Source organism: Carassius auratus, chromosome 11, assembly GCF_003368295.1.
Source record: "Carassius auratus strain Wakin chromosome 11, ASM336829v1, whole genome shotgun sequence".
Taxonomy (NCBI): domain Eukaryota; kingdom Metazoa; phylum Chordata; class Actinopteri; order Cypriniformes; family Cyprinidae; genus Carassius; species Carassius auratus.
In genome coordinates this window covers 15572090-15599841 of record NC_039253.1, presented here as the reverse complement: position 1 = coordinate 15599841, position 27752 = coordinate 15572090, and the positions used below count along the sequence as shown (strand labels likewise).

Below are 27752 nucleotides of genomic sequence, written 5' to 3'. Positions count from 1 at the left end.
CACTCCACTTTGCAGTTTCTTGTGCCCCTGTTAACAGCCCTCTGCTCTCCAGTGCTTCTGATAGTTGCCAGCCCAATAAATACCGTCTCTGTACCCGGGGATCCAGTCCCCTGCCCTCCTGCTCTAAGATTGATCCCTTATCCCCACCCCTTCTTTTCTCTCGTCGCTGCCAGACCCGCAGCTTTAGAACCCATGTGAATAGGTGAAACTCTGAGGCTCCAACAGATGGCCAGAGCTGCCCTGATTCAGTCACAGTGCTGCCGGATGAATACCAGCTCAGAGAGCCCAGAAAGAGTGGAAAAACAGAGTTTGAGGACAGCAAAAGAGAGATAGAGAGAGTGATAGAGTTTCCCATGTGTGTGGGAGAACAAGGGGAAACAGGGACGTGTTAATATGCATGAGGGGAAAAGTAACTGTGTGAGAGAGGGAAAGAGAGACAACAAGAGAGAGGAGTGGACGATATTGAATTGTAGATTGAGGGACTCCTTTCCCTCCCGCCCTCTTTTATTTATCTGCTATGGAACCACGCCTCCTTCCTTTCACCTCTCCGTGTGTCTATATCAGGGGACCGGCTATGAGAGAGCCCACTTGTACGGCTGGCAGAGGGGGAGTCGAGTCAGAGGTGGTCTGGCGAAGAACGAACAGGTGACGGATCATCATATCCCTGACTTAAACGCCTCCTGTAGTTGCTCTGTTCTTCAGGAAGGATTCAGAGGTGGGCATCAGTGAGGTACGTGCCTTTGTCCCTAATTATTGCTTTGTAGGACTACCCCTGTCAGACTGACACCATTAATGGATTCACAGGTATATTCCTCTATTGTTCAAGCAGATTATAATTTTCCACGCTCTCCAGACTGTAATATGCAAAATAAATCTACAATTCTAAATAACTTAACTGATATTTTGTATACGACTTTCTTGAATGCTAATAAAATGCCTAAATTGATGTCTTTTTTAAGCCCAAATCACTGGCATTGGGAGATTCAGATAGTTGTGATTCTTGGATTTCTTTGCATCTATTAAAACGTTTTTTAGGTTTGTTTCTTCTAGACTTCTCAGGCTCTTCGGGTTGGTGGCTTATAGTTCTTGGTTTTTCATATCTCAGATGTTTGTCGCTCATACTCGCAGTCACTTACCATGTTTGAGTCGTGAGTCGTGTGTGTGATTTTGGCCCTTTTAAGGACTTTAACAAGAGTCTTTCGTCACCCTTTTAAAATGCTACATGACTCACATTGCATTTTTGATGGTGAAGAACTGCTCTCTGGGTCAAGTAGGTCTCTGGAAGCAAGTGATGTTTGGATGGATTCATTGACTAAAATATGCATCAGTGAGTGTGTGCTCATGTTTGCTGTGTGAGGCTATGAGGTAATGACAAAGGTGATGGGGGCTGAGAGATCTGTGCCTTAGTCATTCATTATTTAATGTTCACTCTGTCTCCGCTCAGCCCCAGAACAACTGGCCTCCTTTTCCTCTTCTGCTGTCTGAACCAGAACTGTGGACCAGGTCCTATGACATTTAGTGCATCAGACCTGTACGAATGAGTTCACATGGTCAATGTCACATATATGCTTCTTTGATTAGTAACCTAGAAATAGTGCTGAATTTAAAATAATTCGTATTCAGTTTACATTTTGACTCAGATGATTTAGTGGTCTCTGGTTTTTGGACCCTCTACACAATGCATTCAATGCATATTTTTTCAAAGATTTCTTTAAAGTAGATCAGCACTGTCGGCACCAACTGCCTCGTGGTTAGTGCGTCGGCACATAGTGCAATTGGCTAACAGTGACCCAAGTTTGATTACCATCTCGAGGTCCTTTGCAGATCCTGCTCCCCTCTCTCCTCCCAATGCTTTCTTGTCATATCTCTAATGCTGTATCTCAATAAAAAGCCCATAAAAAAAGTAGATCAGCAGTAAGTTTAGAGCTAAGTGAAACTGCTCATTTGGGACCTCTGTCTGACAGCACACACACACAAAAATGGAATTTGATCTCAATTTTCTAATTCCTGAGTGGGAGCTATTTAGGGTTCATTTTCATATGTCCGTCGCAGCCTCAATAGGGTTCTTGTATGTTTTGATGATTTTATCCAGTTTACTAGTTAGAAACCAATATATATATTTAGCATTCCTTTGTCTATTTGTAACAATATAAGTTTCCGTATTGTTGGTTTTAGCATGAAATTAATTCATTACACTGATGAAAGCAGCAAGCCGAAACATCTGTTATTTATATTTATCTCCAAGGTTTGCACTCTAAAAGAACATTTTAGAGTGGAAACCTTGAGTAACGTTTAGCATGAAAGAACACATAATGGACTTTAAGCCTTAAATTTAACCATGAAACGCCACTCCTAACCGAACCTTATAACTATATCTATTATTGTAAAATCACTCAGATTTTTTTCTTGATTGTTCATCATTTTTTCATAAACTTATAGTGCCCAACGCATTGCTGTTGTGATATTCAGGAGGTAAATTTTTTGTGATTCTTGAATTTCTTTCCATTCATTGAATCTTTTTAGGTTTATTTCTCCTAGTCTTCTCAAACTCGTCTTAAAATGTTGGTGTCAGATTAAGTCACCATAATTGTACATCCCAATTTACAGTACAATATTTCACCATTTTTGTCCATTTCAAACTTAAACTTAACCAAAATTTCTCACTCCTAACCAAATCTATAATTTAACCATAATTATAACTGGAAAACCCTATTAAAGCTACGAATTTGAAATGATCCAGGTCACACAATATCACATGATTTCATCATCAGTTTTAATGAGTGTGTTAGCAGTGTAATTGATAGACTAGAAAAGAACAGATCTGACACAAATCAGTAAGGAATCATTGACTTTTCTAAAGGTTAAGCCATCAAACCGCTGAGAAGTAGAGTTGTATTGGCACTTTTTAATCTCTAGAGTAAATACAAGTTTGATATTTAACCATAAATATGTTTTAATATTTTGAGAACTGAGTTGGTTGTTGTGGTCAAATAAAAGGCTTTTAAATAAAATGATGATAAGCATTGAACAAGGTTGTGCACATATTATTTAGTTACTTATATATTATATATTAAAAAATGAGCAAGATGTGTAAAATGTTTTCTTTTTGTCTTTCTTATTTCTCTCAACATCTCTTATGAGATCCAATCAGCCACCCAGAACATCCGTGTGATTTTTTAATTATTTTTTTTTATCAAAGAGTCTGGACACTATCCGAACCAGCCTAGAGCACGTCTTTGTGAGACACAAGGTCTCATTTTCATGAGCTGCTGAGAGCAAAACAAGGCCTGATATGAATCTAAAGCATAATTTGAGCTTGGTGCCCACTGTCTTACATGTTAATGCTGACTGGAAGTCTTTGATGAGTGATTTGGAGTACAGCACCTCTGGCGGTGCCCTCTGAGGCAGTGAATGCATTACAGAGAGCTGTGCCAAGATACGGCAGGTGTCCAGCTGAGATCTGTAATTACATTCAGCCAAGGATATGGAGAACATCAATCTTAGATCAGAATCAGAATTTGTAATCAAAAGCATTTTATTTTATTTATTTATTATTATTATTATTTCAGTCAAGATCAATGTGTATTTTCTTCACCATTGAGATAACTGGTGAATGTTTTCAATTGCTTTTTGAATGATAATATGCCATTGCTATAATATTACCTGTTTACTCATTAATCAATAGGGTGGTGTTAGCGCAGTGGATAAGACACACGTCTGTGGTGTGAGAGACCCGGGTTCGAATCCACTGTGAGACACCAATGTGTCCCTGAGCAAGACACTTAACCCCTAGTTGCTCCAGAGGCGTGCGACCTCTGACATATATAGCAATTGTAAGTCGCTTTGGATAAAAGCGTCAGCTAAATGAATAAATGTAAATGTAAATGTAAATTAATCATCACTCAGACTCCTCCCACTGTAAAGACCACTCCTCCAACTGTAGACCACACCCCTCTTCCAGAAGCAATGAGCATTCAGGTCTAGAATCCGTCTCATGTAACATTAACATCTTTCACAACAGCAGTAAGTGGCTCATTGGTGCTTTAATGAAATGAGTGTGTTGGATATGGATGTGGGTGTTTAGGTTTCAGGCGCCCTTGTAGATTTCCATTGAAAGAGAGAATTTAAACTCAAAATGAGAAGTTGCTCAAAACCTATATTTCTTTATTTTACAGATAAAATAATTTATTAAATAATTAATATAATTAATTAATTTGTCAATTAAACGATTTCTTAATTCAACGATTTCTTCTCTTCTTTGTCAGTCTCCGCTGTGCGTTCATGAGAGTACTACAAAGAAATTTCAAGTAACACACTGAATTAAACATGAAATATGGAAGTAGAAAGATTAAAAAAGTATTTTGTTAAGAAAACAATAACTTCATTAAAAAAATGCTAATGCAAATGAAATGCTAATAAAGATAAAAGGCAGCCTATTTTTTAAAAAATTTTATGTGGATGTAGATTTAGATTTATGTAGGAATAGGGAAGCAGTGTAGGGAAAAAGCAGCGATGTGATGTGAAAGTGCTTGGGAAAGTTTAATAGAGGTGCTACAGCATTTAGGATATGCTGCAGAGGTTTGATAAAGTACCCTGGGAGACAGCTGTGACAGTCATTGGGACTAATGGTGAACTGCACACCAAAGGAAATTACAGTGACCTTAAAGTGATCAAAAGCACTTATGGGCAAACAGAGAGTCTGTATATGAGAATATATAGAGTTTTCCAAGTGATGTTATCAATATTTTTAGAGTACTGTTTTTAACATTGTTCATATACTCGACATATAAAGATGTGTCTTTTTCCTCATTCTTGCCATTCTCCTCAATCACGTACCCTGAGGGTTCTCACAACTGAGTTTCAATAGGGTCTTACTCAGACTTCAGCTCACATCTACCCATTACTCTCTCTGGCTTTCTCTCGTACACCGTATCTATCTCTCACTCCCTCAGGAGCTCAGCAGGCTTTGTGGCTGCTTATTAACTTTTATGGAATTATAGATTTCTGAAATTGGATTTTCACAACTCACTAAAGAAAGCAGATTAGCTGGCTACTCTTACATGCACCAGAGTTTTTCTGGCCCGAAACTTAACTTGAATGTTTGAATGTGGACAATTAGTTTAGATTGTGACAGGTTATCCTCTCTTTCCAGTAGTTTTTTCCCCACTTTTCTAGTAGAATCAAATCACAATAGCCTGTGGTAGCTTTAGAAAGTTTAGATGAGCACTTTGTTTTTATTTGTGGATGGGGATAAAACTCAGTTTTTGTTGTTCACGCTGAAAAATCAGGGGCGCACTACTAAAGCGAGCTTCTTTGTGGCCACACATCAAGATTTTAATTGGGTAAATGAAAGGCTTCTGGAGTAGACAGAGAGAGATCTGGACCAGACGGAATCAAGCAAACATGGCCTGAGGGCCAGTCTGCACCAGAACTGATCTGAAACCACTGATAAACCTCCCATTGCATAGGCTACATATTTTTCATAAATTAGAACTAATGAGTTGGTGACGTGCACATCTCTGAAAATAATACTTTAAACTTACTATTGCCATTTTCCCAAGTTTTCATATCTGATACTGATATGTTACTGCTATGAAAATATGCACAATAAAACAAACAATTATTCTAAATTATTATAGTTTTTTTATTGGTTTTATTGTAATGACATATTTCTATTCAGCTGTTGGAGGAATGGATTTATCATAATGTCATCATAGCAGATGTGTGAAGGTGGAGTGATGACTGAGAGTATCAGCTGTTAAATGTGAATTATGGTAACTGGCATCTGTGAAAAGACAGAGATTCATATCTTAGGGAAGCACTTACTTGAAATGAGCCATGTTGGATGACTTAGATAACACTTCATATGGACGTTTTTTTATCATCAAACTAATAGTCTGTCATAGAAACTCAAGATTATCAAAGTTCAATCATCGGCCCAATGGTTCCAGAACATAAATTTGATACAAGGCCCAAGGTTTTGTGTTATTAATTGCATTGCATTGAGTTATTAATCTAACTACTCTGAAGTATTAGCAGAAACTATTCTAGCTTAGCTCAACAAATAGTGACCTATATGGGTTTGCGTGAGAAAGTTCTTAATATTTAGATGTACATCCTCCTGTATGCTTGTCTCCTTAGTGTTACTTTCACTATAATTGGTTGTGGGTGGCAGCGTGGTTAAGCCTGATTTGGGACTGGATTGTTGCCTAGTTTCTGCACAGCCCCAGAACAGAAATAGAACTGGGCCTATTAGTTTTTATCTGGCTATGTATCCTGCAGTGAGTCAAACAAACAGCCCATTACACAGTTAGCTGTGCAGTGAGTAATGATGCACAGACCTCATAAAAACCCACGTTCAGGAGCATCTCTGCCCGTCATGTCATTTTGAGTCCTCATTTATATTAAATAGCTGCCAGAGTCACTAATAGCCACCTAGACAGTGGGAGACAGAGGAGATCAGTAGCTCAGGATCCTGTGATCTCATTTCTTCATGAGTGTATGAAGTAATGCAGTTTTCATGAGCTTTCATGAGAGATCTGGCCTCTGGACATAATCAAGACCAAACCTGAAGACTAATGCGTTTTCTGTTCTGTACATAATTACATCCGTGTCTGGGGTGTTGATCTTGAGGTGGAGCATTGACAAATCACACCTTAGAGGTTTAGCGCAATGTTAATGAATTGTAAGAATCGACGTAGCTGTCCATCAGTAGATTTGGATTTGAGGCTTAGATTACTTTGTGTACTAAAAGGGCTCATGCTTGGTGATATTACAGAAAGCAGATATATATTCAGTTATTCTGTTTGAGGCATGATCGTGTGTATACTTCACCTCTCATCCCCTTCCAGCCTCTTTTTTGAATTTGCCTTCAGAGCAGCAAGATAAAACAGCCTCTGCCACCTGGAAGAAAGTGAAAAACTCTTCAAAGACATAGTGGAAATGTTGATATATATATATATATATATATATATATATATATATATATATATATATATATATATATATATATATATATATATATATATATATATATATATATATATATATTTATATACACATATGCTGAGATGCTGAGATTTGTAATTATTTCCCATTTTGATATATTTTAAAACTTTAAAAAGATTTTTTAGCAGCCATAACTCCATTCATCAGTTTCAAATGATCCTTCAGAAGTCATGCTGATATGCTTTCATAATGTTAAAAACAGTTGTGCTGCTTATTATTTTCTAATATTTAAGATTTTTTTTAAGATTCTTTAATTAATAGGAAGTTCAATAGAACAGCATTTATTTGAATTATATAAATAGTCTCTTTTGTAACCTTGTTAATGTATTTACTGTCACTTTTGATCAATGTAATGAATCCTTGCTGAATAAAAGTATTAATTTCTTTAAAAAATCTTCTTGAACGCAAACTTCTGAATGGTAGTGTACATATTAAAACCCCTGATCTACGCACACCAGGCAGATCCCCCTGCAATCTAATTAGGAGTCAGATATTAAAACAGTGAGCTGTGTGCTGGGATAATTGATTCTTTCCACTCGGTGCACATGAAATAAGCAGACAGCAGGAGATACCCGGCTTTGTCAACACTGGGCGATGTGCCTGCTTTTTAAAAAAGGCGCCCCAATGAAGCAACGTAGATTGTGCCAACAGACATCCTGCACACAAAGGTACGCCACATGCATCCCAGTGTGTATGGGGATGAATGAATAACCTCCTGTTTGTATGAGTGGGTTAGCCTGGCAGGTCAGTGGGAAATCATACGCGCTTTTTCTTCCCGCACTTTTTGGCTGTCATCAGAGTAACACTCTGACTCTCTCTCTCTCTCTCTCTCTCTCCTCCGGGCAAAAACACTCAAACCCTGATAATTACCCTCTTCCTTTGAGAGTTATCAAAATGGACAACTCTCCCGCTGCTTTGCTAATTACTTTAATAGGTTTAGATAGAGATTAGCAACAGACTAGAAGCTTAAGGGATGTGTGATGTTGATAGTAAGAGAATAATTCCTTTTACCTTTCTTTGATTTTAAAATTCAATCTTGTTTATTATTTTTATTCTATCTTAAGTCTGTTGTATTTATGGTATCATCTAAGTTGGGAATGGGACCACAGAACATCAGTTCATGTGCATTCAGGGCCATTAACTGACCCCTATTGCTGTCCACTGACCTTAATGTCGAAGCCATGACTGTGTGTCTGTAGAGTCATTCACTATCACAATTTACGGTCTGTTTTATAGAGGTTGGGTCAGACTCAGTCTCTCATTAAGTACATTTTGCTTTGTGTAGCCCTCTCTGCCCTGAAGCAGATTCCATCCGAACCTCTCGATTAGTAGTGGCAACCACCTGCGCTGGTCTATATGTGAATGTAACGACCATTGTGATCAGTAGGGAGGTAAATGGAGGGGAAAAGCAGTGGAAATTGTGGGAATGGTAATAGTCTTTTTTATGGATTACAGATTACGATCATCAAAGGGGCGGCTGAGAGGGTCCAGTCTCGCCACAGGGTAAAAGACGCATACACTGGCCCCAGTGACAGCGTCATTAACGAAATGGGCTTTAGTGACGCCACATTAATGGCCAGTTATCAAATGGAGGGAAAAGTGGCTATTGTAACCAAATACCACAATGCAATGATTAGGTACTGTATAAGCTAAATGTATATACAGTATGTGGGAACTGTGTAATACTATCTTGGGAAACTGCATATTTTCCCAACCTGGTTCCCTTTTCATTCAGTGGCAGATGTTTTTTTTGTTATCTAAAGCAATTTACATTGCATTTAAATGAATAGTTAAAGCAAAAATTTAAAATCTGTCATTAGTTACTCCCCGTCATACCCCTGAGACCTGAGAGCTATCTGACCCTGCATGCAACTGACATTTTCAAGGCTCAAAAAGGTAGTAAGGACATCATTAAAATAGTTCATGTGACATCAGTGGTTCAACATAATTTTATGAAGTTATGAGAATACTTTTTGAGTGCAGAGAAAACAAAAAATAATGACTTCAACGATTAATTTTTTTCTGTATCAGTATTCAACGCACATTCAAGAGAATACCACGACACATGCGTGAGGTGCTGCTTAAATTAAGTGAGTTTTTTTTTCTTTGTGCACAAAATGTATTCTCGTAGCTTCATAAAATTAAGGTTGAACCACTGATGTCAAAGTGAATAATTTAACTATGTCCTTACTACTTTTTGTGTTAGTTGTGTTGCTGTCTATGTAGGGTAAGAAAGCTCCCAAATTTCTTAAAAAAAATCATAATTTGTGTTCTAAAGATGAACAATGGTCTTATGGGTTTGGAACGACCTGAGGGTGAGTAATTAATGACAGAAATGTCATTTTTGGGTGAACTATCCCTTTAAGGTATACATTTGATCCCTTCAGTGAAAATAGCCATTAAACTTGATGTATCTAATTCCATGCTCTGTTTTGTTTAAGAAACTACTATTTTTGGAATGCTGTTTATTAAGTTTTGGCCTGCATGTCTTGTCATTGCTTCTTATGAATTAGCATTAGAGGGAGTTTTAGGATCAAAGGCATGGTAACATCAAGAAGATGATTTAAACAGCTGTGACAGCAGGTGACCTGAGACTGAAACATTCTTTTACCTTTATATTGTTCACAAGTTGTTAAAGCCCATCCCTAATGTGTGGCTTACCAGTGAGATCTGTAGGAATTACTGGAATTAAAGGAGTCGTTGGCCTATATTCATTAGTCACAGTGACATTTATTTATTAATTGTTTGTTTGTTTTGTGCTGATTCTGAGGGGAAATCTGTGGATTTAAATATGGTAAAATGTATTAAATGGAGCTGAATAGTCTTATTGGTAGCTGAAATCATTATCAAATTGACCACATTTTTAAAGAAACCTACACAAAGCAGGAAGGGCATTTATGGAATTCTATTATTGACAGGAGGGTTTGATTCTGAGTAAATCAATGGATGCCAGTCATAGGTCGTTGGTGATATGATTAAAGATATTCATGCACAATTAAAACAATGATTTTCACCAGCTGTTTTATCAGTTTGGCACTTGTGTCTGACAGTGGGTAATTTATTTCTGTTATGGTTATGTGAGTGTGAGAAACTGCTTTCAATTTGGACTACACATTATTAGGTCCAAATTCAGCAGGACAGGAACAAATGATAATGATAAGAACTGTCCAGGAATGCATCTTTAGTACTTTCTTAATCAGAGGCTGCAGTGGCATGTGAAATAAACTGCTTCCAATCTGAAAATAGAGAAATGTTGAAAAAAGAAAAAGCTTTTGATGGTTATACCTCGGTTGTGCCCAAAACCGAGCATGATTAACAATATGGGTCTTTGTTATCCCACCATCTGAAATTTTAGAATTTCAGACACAGTGCAAGTACAATTAGATTTTTTTCAGTTAGTTAAGTCAGTTAGTTAAAGATTAAATTCATTCCTGTTTGAGTTGCTTTTATGCAGGTTCACTTCTTAGAATTGTTTTGATGTGGGGTTCTTTTACTTATTGGGGAAAATTTTTTAAAATTTCAAGGTCCATATTTCATAACTGTTTCATACCTCATTAGCTGTTTCTTTTTCCATAAAGACAATCAAAGCAGTTTATGTCTGAATAGCTGAGATTTCTTATGAAGACTCGGGTCAGTGTGCTAGGCACTGGACCTTGTCTAATTCCTCTTTTTAAGTTCCCATCCATCCCTGCTGTTCTTAAAGCCCTTGTGTGTTTTTGGCAATGAGGCCTGTAACATGTATAGATTTTGGAGGGGCTACCACTAAGCCTGCTAATCTAACCACAAAGAGACGGACGGGAGAAAGAGAAGAGGATTAGGATGAGGAAAGTCAGAAAAAGGAAAATACCAACCAGCCGCACATCCCCAGGGACAGTCTCCAATGAAGATTAGAAAATCCCAACAGTGGCCACACTGACAGTGGGAAGCCCTCGAATTACAGCTAATGTTCATGTGCAGGAATCCACAGGGGTCAGAGACGTTGAATGTGATAATTACAATTTCTGCTGTGAAAAAAGTGCTCCTTTGTAGGAAGATAGGGTTAGTTCCTTTTTTTAAATACAAATATTCAAATACCAAAAAAGTGCAACATACTCATACATTATTTTTTCTAAATGTCATTGTCATAAAATTTTTCATTTATTTGGATTTACATTTTTCTAATGTTGGACTGGTTCTCTATTTTACTTATTGTAAATTTTGTCAATTAAACACTGTTATTTATTGCTATGCTTGTTATTTCTACTTGAGTCACTCACTGACTGACCATAAAGATTTATGTGTTTCTTTGTATTCACCACTGAGCCAGTTTACAGAAATAAGATACCAATATTGTCTGTAATCATCATTAAGTCAGGGCCATTATCCTTCCCCTCTCCCCCAAGTCATTTAGAGGAGACAAGAAAAATTGCAAGTAATTAAAAGAGAATGAATGACGTGTTCTGGCATCCTCTAGCATGGCAGAAAGCAGACTGCATGGAAAACTGATACTAATCATTGGACACAAACAAACTAATCTTTCACTACAAACTCAAATGTTTCATAGATAAAAACATACAAATAAATGTATTGTCCTTGGATATATTATTCCAGGTTTTATTAAGGATATATTCATAGTACTTGTGGTTTTAATGTGATGAATATTTAGATGAGCAGCATTTAGTATATTTTACATTAGAATATGCAAATGAAGTAACTAGTAGTTTTCACTCCATCTCTTTACTTTTCAGAAGAGGATGAGTGGTACCAGTGCTTCCAGAAGGAGTAATCCTAAAAAAATGTTCCTGGTGCTTGGCAGTGGAAAAACACTTTGTTGTGGTTGAAATATTTACCAGAAACTATTTTCTCTTCTAGTTGCTTGTTAAGGAACCAGAGGGTCCACGTGAAACCCTCAGAGGCTCAATCACAGCACTGCTGATAGTTTGTACATTTGGGCCAAAAGGTTCTGAGTCAATTAGTGAACATAACTCTCTTTTACATTTGCTGGTTTAATCCAATATTGTCCAAACTGTTTTTTTTTCCTTTGGTGGGTTTGTGCCCTTTTTCCTTTAATTCAAGCTCCATGATCTCCAAAGTTACTACTACATTCTCTATGTTTTTAGACCTGAATTGAATTTTGAATCCCAGATTTCCATGTTCGATCTCAGACTTTTGGACCTCACTGTATGCTGCCCTCTGTCCTTCTGTCACAGGACAGACGGAGGGCGGTAAAGTGACCAGGGTGACCCCCACAGATATCCCCCACTGGCCACAGAGCTCAGGACCACCACGCTTGCATAGTGAATGCCATATGGTTGCCGACAGATACGAAAGACGGGAACTGGATTCCTTTGCTCCTGATGGCAGGAGTACCACACATATCATTTGTTAATCTGTCGCCAGTTAGACACTGCAATTAGTAAGGGAAACAACAATTATTATTACATAGGGTTCCTGTCAGGTTGTTTGTGATTTTTAGCTTCATAATAGCAACAGTGCACACATTTCAAACCACATTTATTTAAATTCAGCTAAAAATATTTCTTTAATGTATTTCATGTCTTGTTCTTTTCCTCCCTTTGTTCTTTGTTCTGAAAATTGTGTCAGTGTCATTTGTCTTGAGGAAGCACCAAAACATGACTTTTCATCTGTGCATCATTAGATGATTGCTGCAATAACAAGCATATGATTATGATCATTAAGGGTTATTCTGACCTTTCTTTGGTGTTGTTTGAATCGGAAACAGAAAAGCCTCATATTAAACTCACGGATATCAGTTCCAAGAAGCTCATCGGTTGTGGAAGCTTGATTAAAGTGATACATTTTTAAAACTTCTATGTGCTTTTACATAACTATTCAACTAATATTCTGGATTCAAATACGAATGACAAAATTTTTTGGCATAAATGATTTTTACGACCAAAAATAATTCTAAATCGCCCCTTATTTTCTTTTCTTAGAAATGGAACTGAATGGGGCAGAAAAATTTATAAGCTCTTTTTGTTAATATTTTGTGGCTTTACTACTGAGTATTTTAGTGTATATATATATATAGAGAGAGAGAGAGAGAACATAAATACTTTAGCCATCCTCTGTCAGTAACGTAAAGCAATGCTTTATTGTTTCTCACTTGAGTTGATTTGCTCTCTCATTTGCTCTTGTCAGCATAATCGTGTGATGTGTCTCAGGGGGTTACATGTCAATGACGATTACGGGACTTAAGGTGTTGACTCCGAACCAGTCAAATTAGTTTAGATGCATGATTTAGAAGCCCTTTGTGTTCACACAGTGCTGACATGCAGCTTTTTCGGCTGTTTATCATATTGCTGATCAAAGAAGAAACCACAATTTGCTCGTGATAATTATATGTTCAATATTTGCCGTAAGAAAATGCCCTTCTGCAACTGCTAACACCATCATTAAAACTCACGAATCAATTGTTGTAGGTGCCATGGCCTATATGTTCCACTCCAAACAAGTAAGGAATGATGGATACTGATGTTGACCAAATCCGACGCAAGTCCATTTGGCCACAGTCTACCACAAAAGGGTCTGATGTACAGTATTCAACTGGAGAGTCCACATATCCCCCCACCTCACTTTAAACTAGCTGGCAGATAAAGGTCTTCTCCATGAAAGAGGCTTGTCAGACCATTTGCATCTGAATGCCAACTGCTGCTGGCAAATTCAAGGAGACTTTGGAAAGTTTGCATACTGAATTGGAGGGTGGACGCACATTCCCCAAGCCATGCCAGCATAGTTATGAGGGCAGGAAGTAGACGAATGGTGGTACTTGAGAGGCCCAGGGCATGAAAGTCGGGTCAAGTGCGCCCTATTTCACCTGTGTCCAATGGCTCTTTTTGGTTTCGGTTGTTCTGCCATGTTTAAGACCTTCTGTAAAAATCATTATTATGTTTGTCAATGAGACTGTCAGTAGTGCCTGCGTTCCTACTGAGTTACTTTTCTCTGGTCTGGTTCTGTTTGATGTTTATTATTGAAATCAGCCTGCTTGTAAGAGTTAGCGTACACACACACACACACAAAATGCCATATCAAATTAATAAAAGATGTCTTAAATGTACTGTAGACAACTGCAATCAATTATTAAGCAATTTAAAATAAAAGAAAAAACTATAAATGCAAATCTATATGTAAATATTAAGCTTTTTATTTTTATTTCCAGTAAAATATATTTTTATGCAACTTAAAATAGTTTTACTTGTTTTAATGATAAAAACTTTTCAGCTATGTTTTGCTGTATTTTATATATTCAATACTCTGTGGATTTAATAAAAAAAAATTAACTCTACATTTCATAACTAGCTCAAAATTGAGAAATGTTATTGCATTTTCCCCCTACTTTTGAGTGAAATTTGATATGAAGTTTTATGATTTTCTGAGGTCCAAATGTTTTATTTATTTATTTCTTTTTTCATTCTGGCATTCATTATATCCCTAGGTTTGCCACACCATATCATGTCATCCCGATTTACCATGCAAGCTGATCAAAACGCTGACAGCTGCAATAACAGGAGCATTGCGCTAAAGGACAGGCTGGCATACAGAATGGCAGATCAGATACAGAACATCTGATACTGGCACCATTTTACCTCAAGCCCCTTGTCATAAATTATTCTCACTGGTGTGGCAGTAATGAAGAGCCTGTGAAATAGATTGCTTGAAACGTATCTCTCCCATCACCATGCACGTGTTCAAAGAATTTGTAGCAATGAGTATGTCGCAATTAACAATGTTAGCATTCCTTTTAAGGATGAAAACATCTCCTGTTTGTCCAACTAGAGCTAAAAAAGGTTTAACTCTTTTCTCAACTTGTTGTTTTTATCAATTGCCAGCAATGAGTCTTCAAGAGGGAGAAGGAGTAGAGGAGGGGGTCCCGGGGTGAACAGAGCAGCCAAGAGAATTTAAAACAGTAGACCCACAAGGTCAGACCTCATCCATTCCCCTGAGAGAGAACAATGACGGAGGAGAGAACGGGAATTAACATGGACTGAATGCAGCTGTGTGAGTGTTTGTGAGTGTATGAGAGGAGATGGTGGGAGAAATGGAAGTGATGAGAAAAGCATAGATGCAGGACAGAAGGCTGTCAAGATGTATGATAAGATTAAAAATACCCTTGGAGAATTTTTTTAGATGAAAAGCTCCAGGGATGAGCAGTGGGAGACCCTCAAGGCAACTCTTGCAGAAATTTTCGGCTGTTAGTTTGGAGGGTGAACTTTGTGCAATCACATCTGCTCTGAAGACCGCAGGGTGCCTGGATCTACAGCACGCCTGGCCTTGACTGCTCAGAGGTAAGATTATGAGACTGAGGAGGATGGGAGGAATTTTAACCTCTGGAAATCGCCAGAGTCTGTTGAAGCCTGTGTGTTCTGAGCTTTAAGAAAATAAACTTGCATGGAGCTTCATGAGAGGGATACTTCCATGTGGATTTGTGTTTCATGGGTTGACGCTGTGGGAGATGGGTTTCCTGTGGTCTCAAACAAACAGTAATTCCTATCTTAGCTCATGTTTCCTTCTGAATGTAACCCATCACAGTTGGTGGTGTGTTGGGTTAATGTTGTGTAAAGAAGCCACAAAATCCTTGTATTGTATTTTATTATCAGACTTTTTTGTTTGACCTCCTTAGAGGACAAAGAACAACTGCTGTGGATTTTATCTAGTAATTCTAGAGTGTTTTCTGCTTGTAATGATTTGACTATTAACATCTTGTTATATGTGTAGTGCTGCTTTCACAGAGGAAACAATGGTCTATAATTGCTGTGTTTATAAAAGGCAGCAATTTTACCTTTAATTTGCCAAATTTAATGATTACACATTAAATCAGTGGTTTTAGGTTGGTTTGTTCTGATGGGTACTTTAAGTGAAAACAGTCCAAAATTTACATAATAAAATGCAACTGAACATAATTATGCATAGGATAGCAAAGTAAATATATTAACTTTCAAAATGCAATAGAATTTATTCTATATTATTTATATGTAACGTCAAAGGCGTTAAGTGTGATGAACCTAAAATGTATTCTGTCATTTGAAAACGTTTTAAATGTCAAGATTCATTGTAATTACATGTTTTTAGCCAAGGGGTTATTCCCAGGTAAATAACATTTTTAATAATGGTCACTTTTCTCATTCATGTTAATAATTGTGCATATTATTACTTTCTGGCTTATTTTTCTTTGTAAAATCCTGAAGCAAACCCAAACGCACATTCTTCAGATAGTCCCCTCTACCACATTAAAAACTACCCCGGCTCTGGCTGTGAGGTCAGTCTAAACATGCATCTACATATTTCCATAACTAATTTGTGTCAGACATGACATACCCTTCCTTTTGCAATCCATTAACACCCAACTGTCTTCTCTAATAATGACCCTTTCCTCTTTTAACCTTTGGCCCGTATCATTCACCCTCCTTTTGGCCTGTAGCCCGCTGTCATTAGCATCCACACCAGCTGCCATGTGTTCAACCGAGCCGATCGTTACACTTCGGGAATGAGTCGGTCTCTATGCATCATTAATGATTAATTAATGCCAAGCGTCATAAATAAGATCATTTATATGGACAAGCTCCTCAGTTACTCTGCCAGTGGTGACCAAAAATCCCAAAGGAGTAGAAGTGGAGGGTCATTTGAGAAGGAGTGTGTGTGTAAGTGCCACTGTCAGTAAAGGCCAGTTTGTGTTAATGCTACATATCTGTTTTTTTATTTATTTTTTTATTTTATTAATAGAAAGTTCAAAATAACAGCATTTAACTGAAATAGAAAATATTTTGTAATATTATAAATGTCTTTATCGTCATGTTTATTTAAAAAAGAGTTTACTGTACTATGAAAACATACAATTTCCTTCCCTAAGTCATATTGTAAAACCAAGCTGGTTCTGAAATCTGAAGACCTCATTTGTGATATCAGGAACCTAAAATATATTAAAAACTTCCATTCCATTTAGGGTGGTCCCTGTAGAAATTCCACTTAGTCTTGTTTTTTTCTTCAGGTTGAGAAGAACCTGGGATCTTTCTAACAAGAGTGGGAAGTGGAAGACAGGTTAAATTCATGGCGGTTGGGTGGAGACCGGCCACCCTTCTCCTTGTCTTCGCCCTGACATTCCTCTGCCCCTTGGATGGAACCATGTACCTCTCTGGCCAGAGACTGCGGTCTCGTCTTCAGAGGGATCGCCGAAACGTTCGTCCAAACATCATTCTCATTCTTACTGATGACCAGGACATTGAACTAGGTGCGTTGCCCATCTGTGCTACTCTGTATGTGGGTATGTTTTTTAGTGTTTGATTGTGAGTATGTGCATACTGTGACATCATGTATGAGTTTATATTCACAATTCATTATCATATCATTTTATTCTTTTCTTAGCACACTCAGTCCAGTAGCATCGGCCAACAGCTGAGGTCCATTATGCCAAACATTCTGTTTTTCTACTCGTTTTTTGGCACTTTAATCACTGAAGTGGCAACATAATGGCCTTGCTGCTGGTCTTTGTTTGGGCTTTTCATTCAAAGCCTTTTAGGGAGGAAATTTATGGTCAAGCATCTGTTACATAAAACAATCTGGATCTCTGTCTCCCTCTTTTTTCGAATCTACATATATTCCCTGTTTTTCCCCAAAGGCTCAATGCAGGCCATGAACAAAACAAAGCGCATAATGATGCAGGGAGGCACTCACTTCTCAAATGCATTTTCAACCACTCCGATGTGCTGCCCTTCTCGATCTTCCATCCTGACTGGGAAATATGTGCACAACCACCATACCTACACCAACAATGAGAACTGCTCATCACCGTCCTGGCAGGCCCACCATGAACCTCACACGTTTGCTGTTCACCTCAACAATTCAGGCTACAGGACGGGTTAGTAGGCAGCACACATTTATTTTTTTCAACACTGAACTACATTCATCCAAAAATCTAATTTGCTGAAATTTTACTGACTCTTTTGCAATCCAAGATTCAGTTGAGTTTTCTTTGTCAGAACAGATGTGGATTAATGTATCATTACATCACCTGCTCAGCAATGAATCCTCTGCAGTGAATAGGTGCCGTCAGAATAAGAGTCCAAACAGCTGATTAAAAATATCTTAATAGTACATAACTCCAGTCCATCAATTAATGTCTTGTCAAACAAAAAGCTGTGTGTTTATAAGAAATAAATCCATCATTATAGCATTTTAAATTTAAACAGTTGCTTCTGGCCAAAATACCTAATTCATTATACCTTCTACAATGAAAAATACCTATTTGATTAGAATTGTTTTCGCTCTCCTAATTCAGACAAGCTGACTTTTTCACTGGAGAATGCTGTATTTTCAATAGTGAACTCATAATTAAGCCAGAAGCAACAATTTGAATTTAAAAATGTCTTCATGATAGATTTGTTTATTACAAACATGTAGCTTTTCTCTTCATAAGATATTAATTGAGGAACTGGTGTCGAGTGGATTACTTGTAGAGTTTTTAATAGATGTTTGGACTCTCATTCACTCATTGGTGAGCAAGTAACGCAATGCTAAATTTCTCCAAATCTGTGAATATGAAATGTCTTATGAATGATTCGCTTAAAATTTTGGAGTAAACTGTTCCTCTCAGACATTTGTTCTTCTGCCATTTTCTGATCTCAAAATAATCGCTTTCTGTTACAGCCTTTTTTGGCAAGTACCTGAATGAGTACAATGGCTCTTACGTGCCTCCTGGTTGGAGAGAATGGGTAGCACTGGTGAAGAACTCTCGCTTCTACAACTACACACTGTGCCGGAACGGTATCCGAGAAAAACATGGCACAGAGTATCCAAAGGTTGTCTGCTGTATCTTTTTCAAAGAGCATGACTGAACATCATGTGATGAAACTAATATATGCTTCCTACAGTAGGGCATTTACTACTGTCAGGATCTGTTCTGCTCATTCACAATATTTACCTAACATATTAAGGGTTGCACAATGTATTAGCACCTTATCAAATTCCCACCATATCAATTGTCCACAAAATAATACTGATTTCAACATTTATAATGATAATTAATGTTTCTTGAGCGCCAAATGAACCTATCAGAATGATTTCTAAAGGATCATGTTACACTGAAGACTAGAGTAATTGCTGCTGAAAAATCAGCATTGCCATCACAGGAAAAAAATAAAAATCTAATAAATGCAGCCTTGTTATGCATAAGAGACTAATGTTGTTTCTTTTACAGGATTATCTCACTGATGTAATCACAAACGACAGCATCAACTACTTTCGTATGTCTAAGAGAATGTACCCACACAGGCCTGTGATGATGGTCCTGAGTCACGCTGCCCCTCATGGACCGGAGGATGCAGCACCTCAGTACAGTAGTGCCTTCTCCAATGCATCTCAACACATGTGAGACTCTCTTTTTCATATTTCTTTCTCTCACACACACAGACTAAGAAAATTCTCAGTCTGCGTGGTCTCATAAATCTCCTTCAGTATCAATTTTTCAGTCTTCAGCACTTTATCAAATGTTCTCACGCTGTTTGAGATACGACCGCCTAATAAATAATGCTCACTGTATAGTACTGTAGCCACTATTCTCATTTGAATACTAGCTACTTTTAATGAACCAACTCTTATGACTTATTTGCTCTTGGTTTATTGCAGGAACAGAGGTTTGATTATGTATTCTGTGTACAGTAATTGTTTCCATAGCGCCTCAGGCAAATGAGTTTATATAGTAGGCTCAAGAGAGATACACAGTGCTATTATTATAATATTATGATTTATCCGTTGCATAAATGTTCATTCTTAGGTCCCGTTAGAGATATAAACCCCATGGCTGGTGTATGTACTGTTATTTTTGTTGGCTTTGTGGTTTGAGTTTGATTACTCTGCAACTTTTATATTTCACAAAAGTTCTGAATTAGCATACGACTTTATCGAAACACAAATTCAGTTATTTTATTGTTTTTTTTTTTTCAAATTTTTTTTTCAGTTGCTCATTCTTAAAGCTGCAGCTGGCATGCCATTCTATGCAAATCGAATATACACAAACCAAAAGATGACAATGCCTTGGCTTATTAAAATATGAAACAGGACTTCAGAATTCAGCACAATGCACAATTTTGCAACAATGACATTTTCAATCCGCAACACCATGAAATTCCTCAGCAATATTATTCAGCAGGTTTAGCACCATGAAGCAGCACACAATGCATTAAACACAAAGCTTCGCCATTCCCAGATGTTTTGTACTCTCAAAATATGCACAAAACTTAGGACTGTGACTCTAAATTCTCAATGTTAAGTTTTATTTATGGATTGTAAAGTGTATTAAAAAAAAAGTAAAATGTTTTAATAAATGTGAAAATGTCCCACACAGAACCCCAAGCTACAACCATGCCCCAAACCCTGACAAGCACTGGATCCTGCGGTACACAGGACCCATGAAGCCTGTGCACATGCAGTTCACCAATATGTTGCAGAGAAGGAGGTTGCAGACCCTGCTTTCAGTGGATGACAGCGTTGAGAAGGTCACAGATCATGCTAACTTAACAGCACATATACAAAAATAGTTAAATTGCTTGTATTTCACTGGCAGTGTGACATTCTTAGAATGCTGGCACTACTCCATTTGTATTGCAATTTCTTTCAGTGTCTCTGCAGCTTCTGCAGTTTATATCATTACACTAGTAGGTTATCTATCTATCAATCTATCTATCTATCAATCTATCTATCTATCTATCTATCTATCTATCTATCTATCTATCTATCTATCTATCTATCTATCTATCTATCTATCTATCAATCTATCTATCTATCTATCTATCTATCTATCTATCAAAAACATTTGAAAAATCTTACCAACCAAAACTTGAATTATAGTGTATAAGTTATGTAAAGAATAACTGATGACAGGCCAACTAACCAAGATATTGTAAAATGCTGTTTCATGTTTGTTTGTTTTTCCCTACAGGTTTACAATATGTTGGTGGAAACTGGGGAGCTGGATAACACCTTCATCATTTACATGTCTGATCATGGCTATCACATTGGCCAGTTTGGATTGGTCAAGGGCAAATCAATGCCATATGAATTTGACATTCGTATACCCTTCTACCTGAGAGGTCCTAATGTGGATGCAGGTGCCATGTGAGTCAAAAATGTCAAGCTCACAACTTCACACTGAAATGCTAAAAAGAACCCATTGTTGATTCCTTGTTTGTGATCTCCTGCAGCAATCCTCACATGGTTCTGAACATTGACCTTGCCCCTACCTTACTGGACATGGCCGGAGTGGATATTCCCTTGGACATGGATGGCAAGTCCATCCTCAAGCTGTTAGAAAAAGAAAGACCAGTCAATAGGTAATCACTGCATAATGACAGTCTTGTCTTCTGTAGAGATGGTTTTTATCAGAATTAAATTTGTTCCATAATTGATGAATTTTGCAACATCATCATGTATTTAACAGAACTGAATGGACATTATACTGACTTTAGCCTTCGGTAGAGCAGTTTATAACAGAATGTTTTATAATTTTTAAACTTTTCACAGTGAGACTTGAGCTGAATGACACTATTGTCTTTTTAGAGCTGCTTTACAGCAGAATTTAAAGAAATTAATTGACTGTTATTTTCCTGTTATGTTACTTTAAAACAATCTGTACTGTGTAAAGCACTATATAAGTTGAAGTGATTTAAACTACACCAACATAAAAATGTAATATTCTCCAAATAAAAACCCAGACTTTTGGTTTCATATTCTTTCAGTTTTACCAGGTTTCATTCCTACAAGAAAGCCAAAGTGTGGCGGGATTCATTCCTGGTGGAGAGGGGGTGAGTACATTTGATCAGGCCAGATGAACCCATGCATTTTTAATTGATCACCGTATCACAAACTCCTACACTGTATCGCTCCGAAAAAGATTTTTAACCCCAGAAATTGATTAGACATGGCTCCATTAGAGAGGCACCAGATGGCACACTGACATCGGACACATCTGCGTGTTTCAAATAGAGGCTGTATCTAATTCTTTGCTGTTTTTGGGTGGCAACCTGATGTGATCTCTTTCTGATCCACAGCAAGCCTCTGCATAAGCTAGCAGATGGCAAAGAGGTGGAACAGAATTCGCTGCCAAAGTATCAGCGGGTCAGAGACCTGTGTCAAAGAGCTGAATACCAAACGCCCTGTGAGCAACCAGGCCAGGTAAATATTCACTTTCAATTACACTACATATTCCCTTGATTATTGCCGGGCAGTTCCCTGCTGTTTAGTGCTTTCTAACTAACCGCTCCTTCTCTGAGCAGAAGTGGCAGTGTATTGAGGATCCCACTGGCATACCGAGGCTGTATAAGTGTAAAGGGATGGCTGGTCTCTATGCACCTCGTGCTTTGGGTCTGATGGCTGCCAACAGGGGACAGGTCAATGGAGCTCCTTCGGCATCGTACCACTGTGATTGTGAGCCCACCGTACCTGTCAAGAGAAAGAAGGCCCTCAATAAAAAGAGTGAGTCATTCTATAGATTCACACATTTGGTCCTGAGAGTGTCATAGTGCTCTTGCTTGGCTGGTGGTTAAATCACAGGAAGGCTGGTTTTCTGTTTTCAGAAAAGAAATATTTTATTATATAATTGTTTGGTGGATGGATATAAGTGAATCAACAGAGTTAAGTCAAAATGTAAAAGGGTTAGTTCAAAGGTGGCTAAAGAAATCTGTTTGGTATCTGTTACTTATTTCCATCTATCACAGTGACAATTGCTAGTCTGGTTTTTGCTAGAATTGCTAGACTTTGTTTGTGTGTGTGTAGAAAGAAATGAATACTTTTATAATACAATACTTTTCACCAAGGATGCATTAAACGTTAAAATGATCAAAAGTGACATTTATAATTTTACAAAAGATATTTATTTCAGTTTCCACAAAAATATTAAGCATTATACATACATAGTTGTATAGTCCTCACGGTCCTTCATAAATCATTCTAATCATTCAGAAATATGCTGATTTAATGCTCAAGAAATATTTTTAGATAGATAGATAGATAGATAGATAGATAGATAGATAGATAGATAGATAGATAGATAGATAGATAGATAGATAGATAGATAGATAGATAGATAGATAGATAGATAGATAGATAGATAGATAGATAGATAGATAGATAGATAGATAGAAAAAAGCACCTACTCTTTTCAGTACAAATGTCTCCATCTGGTGGTTGAATACATTCATATGAATATATGCTATTGGTATTATAGCAGTTTGAGAAATAATTCTATAGTAACATTCTGTAAGTAATATTTCAATGTTAATTCCAGAGTTGAAGACCAAGAAAAGTTTACCTCGTAACCGTTGGGCTCGTTCTGTCTCTTATCACTTGGACTCAAATGTCTACACTCTGGACCTGGAGAAAGGCTACCAGCCCCTCAACCTCAACACCAGCCTCATGCTAGGGAGAAAGCAGGCAGTGTATGGAGAGAATGCTGAATATAGCGGGATGGGACCAACAGACAACAACTTCAACTCCCTCACGCCAGCAGCTGCTCTTAAAGTCACCTACAGGTAAACACAGATAGTCTGTTACCGTGTATATACTAGTATCAGTGAACCTTGTTAACCTTGTAACCTAGATAGACAACTGAAAAAGGAACTTTACTTGTTTTGTTCAGATGCTCGATACTGATGAACGACACAGTCAGATGTGATGGTGGACTTTATAAATCTCTACAAGCATGGAAAGATCACAAACTGCACATTGAGCATGAGGTAAGATTTATGTTCTTAAACAGTCTGAGTAAAAACAAACAACTGATTTTACTATTAAAACATTTGTGCTCTTTGAATAGATTGAGACGTTGCAGACCAAAATAAAGAATCTCAGAGAGGTGAAAGGACATCTAAAGCAGGTTCGACCGAAAGAGTGTGAATGCAACCAAAACATGTAAGCTTCCTCCTTTACATAAAAAAAGGTTTTCATACTGTGTTGACTTTATCGCAAATGTAACATAATCATGTAATGTTTTCTTTAAAGGTATCAACACAACAATAGGGCACTGTTTAAACTCAAATCAGGCCGGATGCATTCTGTCAAGTAGGTTTTCATTCATCATCTGTCATAAAGCTGAAGGAAGGCCCACTAACGCCTTATCATCACTAATGTTGCAATCTGCAGCTGACAGTTGTTTACAGTTGATAGTGAAGATATCTGTTCTTTTAATCTAGTAGAATGACCTCCAAAGATAAGAAACAGTGGCTGATGAAGGAGCAGAAACGCAGGAAAAAGCTGAGGAAGCTCCTGAAGCGCCTCCGTAATAATGACACTTGCAGCATGCCTGGCCTCACCTGCTTCACCCATGATAACCAGCACTGGCAGACCGCCCCCTTCTGGACAAGTACTGCACAGCATAGCATATCACATCGTTTTGTCCATATATCACACAAAACTGTATTTAATATGTTTGCTTAGTTAAATAATGATGTGATTTCACTTATATTCTCTTTTTGTGTTGTCAGTGGGGCCATTTTGTGCTTGCACCAGTGCCAACAACAACACTTACTGGTGTCTGAGGACTATAAATGAGACACACAACTTCCTATTCTGTGAATTTGCCACTGGCTTCCTTGAGTATTTTGATCTGAACACAGACCCTTATCAGGTAGGTTTCTTTTAAAATCTCTTTTAGGCTTTTTTACATTTTTAATCACGGGTACCCCCATCATCTCCACTCTTGTTATTTTGTGTGCAGCTGATAAATGCTGTGAGCATGCTCGATCGTGATGCAGTGAATCACATGCACCAGCAGCTCATGAAACTGCGCAGCTGCAAAGGTCACAAAGAGTGCGATCAGGAGACGGGTGAGTCATGCCACGTGATGAATGTTTTGGCATTGATGTTTCATTTCAGCATAATACCTGTAAACATACTATAATCTATAACCCATTGACACATCATTATCTCTTATAGGTGGTAAAGAAAGAAACTCTTTGTACGATTACAGGTATGGCTTCATTCCTGTTTTAATGGCTAAAAAAAGGATTATTATTAATACGTGTGTGTGTGTGTGTGTGTGTGTGTGTGTGTACAGTACAAACTGTTCTAAAGTGATAAGGGGTAAGATTTTTTTAAAGAAAGTAATTGATATATTCTGCACATAAAATTGATCAGTAACTGTAAACTGTAAAGACATTTACAATGACATCACAATTCGACATCACAGAAATAAATTATATTTTAAAATATAATAAAATAGAACAGTTATTTAACATTGTAATAATATTTCACAATATTACTGTTTTTTTACAGTATTTTTGATCAAATAATAAATCCAACCTTGGTGAGCTTAAGAAACTTTCATGTTTGTGTTATCATTACAGTATTTTAAAGTTATTCTAAAGTATTAATAATTTTATACATAACATATAATTATACTAATATATACTAAAAATATAAATATCTACACATGCATACACGTATGTTATTACTACTATAAACATTTTTCTTATTTATTTCTTGTATATTTTTTTATCTATTTCTTATCTTTGCCATGTGTTTTTGTTTTTGCTGGCACGGGGTGCTGTGTGTGTGTGCGCTCCACATGATTCAGGCCTCTTCATCGCCGAAAGAGGCCAAAAGTGAAGAAACCGTCCTCCAAATCAATGTGAGTTTGTTGTACACACCATCTGCTTAATAGAATTGAGCCAGCCAGTTATCAGTCCTAATCCTCAGTAGCCCTCTTCCCTCTGTCACACGGTGTATGTTCATGCTGTCCCTCGCTGCATGAGCAGCTTTTCAGTTCTCCTGACATTCCTTTAGACGTGCACGTAACGACTAGAGTCCTTCATTACTGATAAAAAAAGTGTGTTAACAGAGTACAGAATGGCGCAGAGCATCCCACTGCCATAATTACACATTGTCCTCATTTTGTACTTGACTTTCTTTTGTCTTTATGTTGTTCATATTCTGCTTTAACCTGAAGTTCCGTTATCAGAACTAAGATTCGTTATTGTTTGTTTACTCAGGGGCCAAATTTGGGAAGGATGGGTAGGTTAGATCTGTCTCTACCATCCACTGTGAAGGATGCACAGAGTTGAGGAATGTGAACCGATGAACTCCTGACCCGACGACAGCAAGTGAACTCTGCAAACGTCTAGCTATAATGAAGTGTGGAGTTGTATCAATGTGGTCATCTCAGTTCCTCTCTCAGTGCAGTTCATTAATGTTTCTATTCAAATTTCGCTACATTTTTTGTGAACTTTTCAATGAAACTTTTTACCATAATGGACTTTGATGGAGTTGAGCAAATCTCTGTCCAATCAAGCATGTACCATTTTGTGGCTAAGATCGATCACCTTCACTGCTCTCATAAGACGAGAAAACTCAAATGGCTCATCATCAAGATAGGAACCTGTTGTCTATTTTTCAGTAAACACACTACTTCTTTATCATTCCTGTAAGACTGTGGGACTCTGGTACTGTGTTAAACGCGGGGCCGGTGAGCTCTGACTTCTCTGCTGCTGTGGATATTGTAATATTACTCTCAAAGTGAAAATCCCAAGGAAATGTCATAATACTTTACCCATGTTGTGCTTTAATAATGTTTATGTCATCTGCAACCTATGTGATTCTCTTCATGGAAATATTACTTTTTGAAACATGGTGCTATGTAAGTTAACACTTGTTGGAACTGAATGCTGCATAGTATGTATTTGAATGTATGTGCAATTCATGTAAATATTAGAATAATTTTTACCAGACTGAACATACAGGAGTTTGCCTTCGTAAAAGGAGAGCACCCTCAGTCTAACAAAGGTTTTACGTTTAATTTGAATGCACTTATTAATAACATACTAAACAGTGTTTGAGTAATGTGTTATAATAGTTATGATATTTCAAATATTTGTGTAGTTGTCATCATCAACCAATTCCTTACTTTTTGCTGTTTTCCTTTGCCTTGAAATTTGGAAAACAATGAAGGTGTTGTAGTTGGTGAATAAAGTGTTAAATACCCATGTGTACTTCTTTTTGCTGCCTTTGGTCTCACTTGGGACGAAGAGGATTAATTAAGTCCCCATATATATTTGGGGAACATAAAGAAAGAACACAACAACCTAAGAATGACCATGCTAAAACCAGCTTGGCTAGGCTGGGAGACAAGATAGATAGCCAAACCCTAAATTATCATGAATATTGTGTATTTTAAGCGGTGTAGCATAGGGTTGGGAATCGAAAATCAATTCCAATTCAAGAATCGGCCAGGAATCGGATACTTGTTGTAAAATTCAAATTTCAATTCCACCTATCAATTTTTTTTTTAGTTGACAAAAAGGGGCTGTTTGTATTTGAATCAGATTTATTCAAAAACACTGATCATTAAACGGTTCCATTCATAAATTCAGTGAGATTTTGTTTAGATGTCTAATATTTTTTCTTTAAAATTGTGAGAACTACAACCTCAATTAATAATAAATAATAATAAAAAACTCTCATCTAGAATCATACAGCTCTATTTTGCACACAAACAGCTCTTAATCGAGTTTTATGTAGCCGGCAGATTTTTTTTCATTTTGCAAGTTTTGATATATAAATGTTTGACTTAATTTTTTTACCACATTGGAATCGTTTGTGTTCCTCGTTTACAACATGTTACCTTGTTCCCCTGCAGGTGGCGCTGTTTGAATAATCCGATATAAATTCCTTCAGGCAATCAAACATATATGAATCCAACTCCACCTGAACTTGCACCTGTCGTGTAGTATAACCCAACACCTAAACTCTCCAAAGCATGTAGT

The 27752-nt window shown here is 37.3% G+C and overlaps 1 protein-coding gene across 3 annotated transcripts; it reads left to right on the top strand.

Annotated features, from left to right (window-relative positions):
* The first annotated feature begins 306 nt into the window (after positions 1–306).
* Positions 307–26970, top strand: sulf2a (sulfatase 2a). 3 transcript variants are annotated; one of them, XM_026275679.1, is made up of 21 exons: positions 307–730; positions 16994–17233; positions 17621–17860; positions 18649–18800; positions 19199–19368; positions 20345–20495; positions 20939–21114; positions 21201–21329; positions 21735–21800; positions 22047–22170; positions 22272–22470; positions 23282–23525; positions 23633–23729; positions 23810–23904; positions 23995–24054; positions 24189–24355; positions 24477–24619; positions 24710–24818; positions 24928–24961; positions 25568–25621; positions 25983–26970. In XM_026275679.1, exons 2-21 carry the CDS (start codon positions 17053–17055, stop codon positions 26011–26013), a joined length of 2622 nt encoding a protein of 873 aa, XP_026131464.1. In that variant the 5' UTR covers positions 307–730; positions 16994–17052; the 3' UTR covers positions 26014–26970. The 3 variants fall into 3 exon arrangements, with proteins under 3 accessions (XP_026131464.1, XP_026131462.1, XP_026131463.1); XM_026275677.1 differs by having other exon boundaries at positions 549–730; positions 24186–24355; XM_026275678.1 differs by lacking the exon at positions 307–730 and adding an exon at positions 14894–15293 and having other exon boundaries at positions 24186–24355.
* Positions 26971–27752: the final 782 nt, after the last annotated feature.

Excerpts from the sequence above, each read along its gene's own strand:
- sulf2a (XM_026275677.1), top strand. The coding sequence starts at position 17,053 with ATGGCGGTTGGGTGGAGACCGGCCACCCTTCTCCTTGTCTTCGCCCTG. Across the intron at positions 20,496-20,938 it reads TGGATGACAGCGTTGAGAAG|GTTTACAATATGTTGGTGGA; the intron begins GTCACAGATCAT and ends TTTTCCCTACAG. Across the intron at positions 21,330-21,734 it reads AAAGAAAGACCAGTCAATAG|TTTTACCAGGTTTCATTCCT; the intron begins GTAATCACTGCA and ends ATATTCTTTCAG.